Source organism: Poecilia formosa, unplaced genomic scaffold (genome assembly GCF_000485575.1).
Source record: "Poecilia formosa unplaced genomic scaffold, Poecilia_formosa-5.1.2 Scaffold56, whole genome shotgun sequence".
Lineage (NCBI taxonomy): Eukaryota > Metazoa > Chordata > Actinopteri > Cyprinodontiformes > Poeciliidae > Poecilia > Poecilia formosa.
The window spans coordinates 2,122,370-2,125,736 of record NW_006799995.1 but is presented as its reverse complement, the minus strand read 5'-3'; the positions used below and the strand labels follow the sequence as shown (position 1 = coordinate 2,125,736).

At 33.9% G+C, this 3,367-nt stretch overlaps 1 protein-coding gene across 1 annotated transcript; it reads left to right on the top strand.

Moving 5' to 3' along the window:
* The first annotated feature begins 179 nt into the window (after positions 1-179).
* LOC103138971 (uncharacterized) lies at positions 180-2,473 on the top strand. The gene is made up of 6 exons (XM_016672148.1): positions 180-552; positions 642-683; positions 803-844; positions 1,450-1,533; positions 1,820-1,951; positions 2,082-2,473. Exons 1-6 carry the CDS (start codon positions 303-305, stop codon positions 2,363-2,365), a joined length of 834 nt encoding a protein of 277 aa, XP_016527634.1. The 5' UTR covers positions 180-302; the 3' UTR covers positions 2,366-2,473.
* Positions 2,474-3,367: the final 894 nt, after the last annotated feature.

Here is a 3,367-nt window from a genome sequence, read left to right as displayed (position 1 = left end):
TATATATATATATATATATATATATATATATGTTGCTGCCAGTTTTCATGTCTTTCAACAAAATCAAATGTTTTTAAAACTTTAGATTTAATTAAATGTTTGGCTTTGAGAAGAGCGTGCCCATAATATAATGTTTTTGACCAAAGGTTATGCCTTTTGATTGGTCAAACCCATGGGAAGACCTGTTATTTGCATGGACTTTAGACAAAAGATTTAGCTAATTATTAGTCAGCTCCTGTGAATATTTAGGCTTGGATCATCACAGAAACCACAAAGGCAACCTGCAAAATATGATGTTGTGAATGGAGATCACAATGTTTTTCTCATTGTTGTTGCTAATCTGCTTTCTTTCCACAGCTCAGCTTCAACCAAACGCTAAAAATGAACTTATTTCACATTTAAAGCAAACAGAATCACAGGTCGCAAATTCAGTGAATCTCTCAGATCACCAACAAACCTTTACACAGGATATCCATGCAGTGCTGAGAGAAATGAGCGCCTCATTGGCTGAACTGAAGGTGGAGGTAAGGTACCTACAGAGAGATAATGAAGGTATGTTAACCAGAAATCACTGTATGAAACTAAAGTGTTTATATTCAAATAGTCACATTTCAGTGTTTTTCATTTTACTCCTACAAAAGCCAAGACAAAAGAACTGGACTTGATAAAACAACAATACCAAGGTATTTAGAAGACAGCAAATAAAACTCTGATGTTATCACAAAATGGACAATGTTTAGTATAAGAAGGATGTTATATTAACTAATATTGTTATATTAACTGTTTATTTTTACTATTTTAGAGCAAGTGACAAAAGTAAGGAATCTTGAGCAGCAGTACCAAGGTATTTATAACTTTACTCTAGCAATACATTATTTTACATGATAAATGACTCACTAAAACTATTTTTTCTGAAATGTTTAGAAGCAAACAAAGCTGATTTATTTAAACGAAAAAGTTGAAAAGTTGTCTGATACCAAAGCTATCGGAAATTTATCTTAGACAGAGCTCCTTACACATACAAAAACTTCACAAGAAACATGTACACAAGATACAAAAAATCATAAGCAGTTTCAGAAATGCTTCCGCCGTTGAAGAATTTCCATGATAGAAATTTTTTTACTAACCCTAAAATATCTCAGCTTCATGAGAAGATCGAGGCACTAAGGGGCTTTATTATGAATCTGAATGTACTTGTTAAGACAGCCAGGTGTCCATCTGTGTCCTCAGATACTTAAAGCACTCTACCTGCTCAACCTGCTTTCCCTGAATAATCAGTGGCATAAAACGCTGAGATGTGGCTGCTGCTGTATTTCTTTCTACACAGTCCAGTAACATCAAGAGACCAGAAACTGCTGTGAATTTGTGATGTCAAACTATTACTGTAAAAAATGACAGAGGACATATCGTTTTATTTTACATTTCATGTTTGTTTTAATCAATTTTCAGCTCAGATAGGAGAACTGATCAGTGTTAAAGCCAGGACAAACAACACTGAAAACCAAGTGGAGGTTCTGAAGAGAGAAAGAAAAGGTTTGGGAAACTCATTAGTATTCACATAAAAACATTATCCTAACATGCAACAAAAACCAAGTTGTGTACTTTTGTTTATTTGTCCATAAATTATTCAACATGCTTAGCTTTTTATTTTATTAAGACAGTAATTTGTTAGTTTTCTTTTCAAACATTGTTTGTAGTCACAGAAATGACAATCTGGTGTGACAAAACTCTTCTAAATGTTCAATTTTAAAAACACCAAATCATTTCTTAACAAGAAGTAACTGCTTTATCTCAATAATACTAACTTATTGTCTCGTAGTGAAACAAGTGGCTTTCTCAGCTTCCTTGATGGCATCAGGTTCAGGACATACTGGACCATTTAACACACAGACGCCTCTAGTCTTCAGACATGTTGTTACAAATATTGGAAATGCCTACAACCCAAACACAGGTATCTGATTTTATACACTGATTCACATGATTCTCTTTACAATTTTGACGTGCATTTGGTTTATCTATTCTTTACGTAAATAAGCTGACAAAAAAGTTCAATAGAAACATTATTTTTATATGTTCCTCAGGTTTTTTCATTGCCCCGGTGAGAGGAGCCTATCATTTTGAATTCCACTTGCATGGAGGTGGAGATCCAGCACATGGGACAGGTGCCATGTTGGTCAAGAATGGGAACAATATTTTCATTGCATATGAACATCAGACTTCCCACTCTGTTAGCCCGTCTAATGGTGCCACATTGCTGTTAGAAACTGGAGATGTTGTGCATTTGAATCACTGGCAGAACACAAGGATTTATGATGACCAAAATCATCCTACAACCTTCAGTGGCCATCTGCTTTTCCCTGTGTGAGCAGAAAACAATCCTAATTTTATTTTGTCACAAAATTGCCTCAAGAGTATAACTTAATGTATATGTGAATTTTCATATCTGCATTAAATAATTTTTATTGTGAAAAACCTTTCTGACTTATGTGATTATCACGGCTTTAGAACAGTACAAGATGCTCTGTAAAGATGCTATTCATAGGTTGATTTTATATTTGAACAACTGATAGTAAAGAGGTTTAGGATTAATCCTCCTGTTATATTGTGGGTCAAATTGACTCGTTTTAAAGTTTAAATTTTTTTTAGAAATTATTGGAGGTATTTTTTCTGCATGAAACTTTTTCTATTTGTCTTAATAAGTACACTCTACATATAAATTGAAAATGGTTCATTATATACATTTGCACCACCCCCTGGGTCTACATATTACATAGATACTGTTCGAGTCAATTTGACCCGGCAGTCAAGTTGAAGGGTAAAAAGGATAAACAAAATTTCCAATTCTATATTTTTCCTTGCAGCTATGAGACACATTTCAACACACACACGCATACATACACACGTGCACGCACACAAGCCTACTTTTCTCTATTCTATTTTTCACTATCCTCTTTACTTCATTGGAAACTGCCAGAAAGCAGGTGTTCATACAACTTTCGTCGGGAACCTTTTCTGTTCCTGTGGGCAAACTCCACCCTCACTGAGTGGACACTCAGAGGAAGTGGGGGTTGAGGGGGAAACATAAATACTCTGCATGACTCATTTGTCTTGATTTTAATCAGCGGGTCAATTTGACCCTGAACAGTATACGTGTCTCAACATCAATTATAAAGATCACCCTTGAAAAAGAAATTCAAAATGTAATATAATTTTTTTTTTTACAAAAGATCAATTTCCAGGATAATTATTGTTTTTTGTGTGTAGGTTTTTTCAATGGACATAAAAAAATTTAAATTCAATTTTTTACGTCCAAAAGAGTAAATGAGTAAATTGTCTTAATTGATCCTTTATTTGTGAGAAATAATAA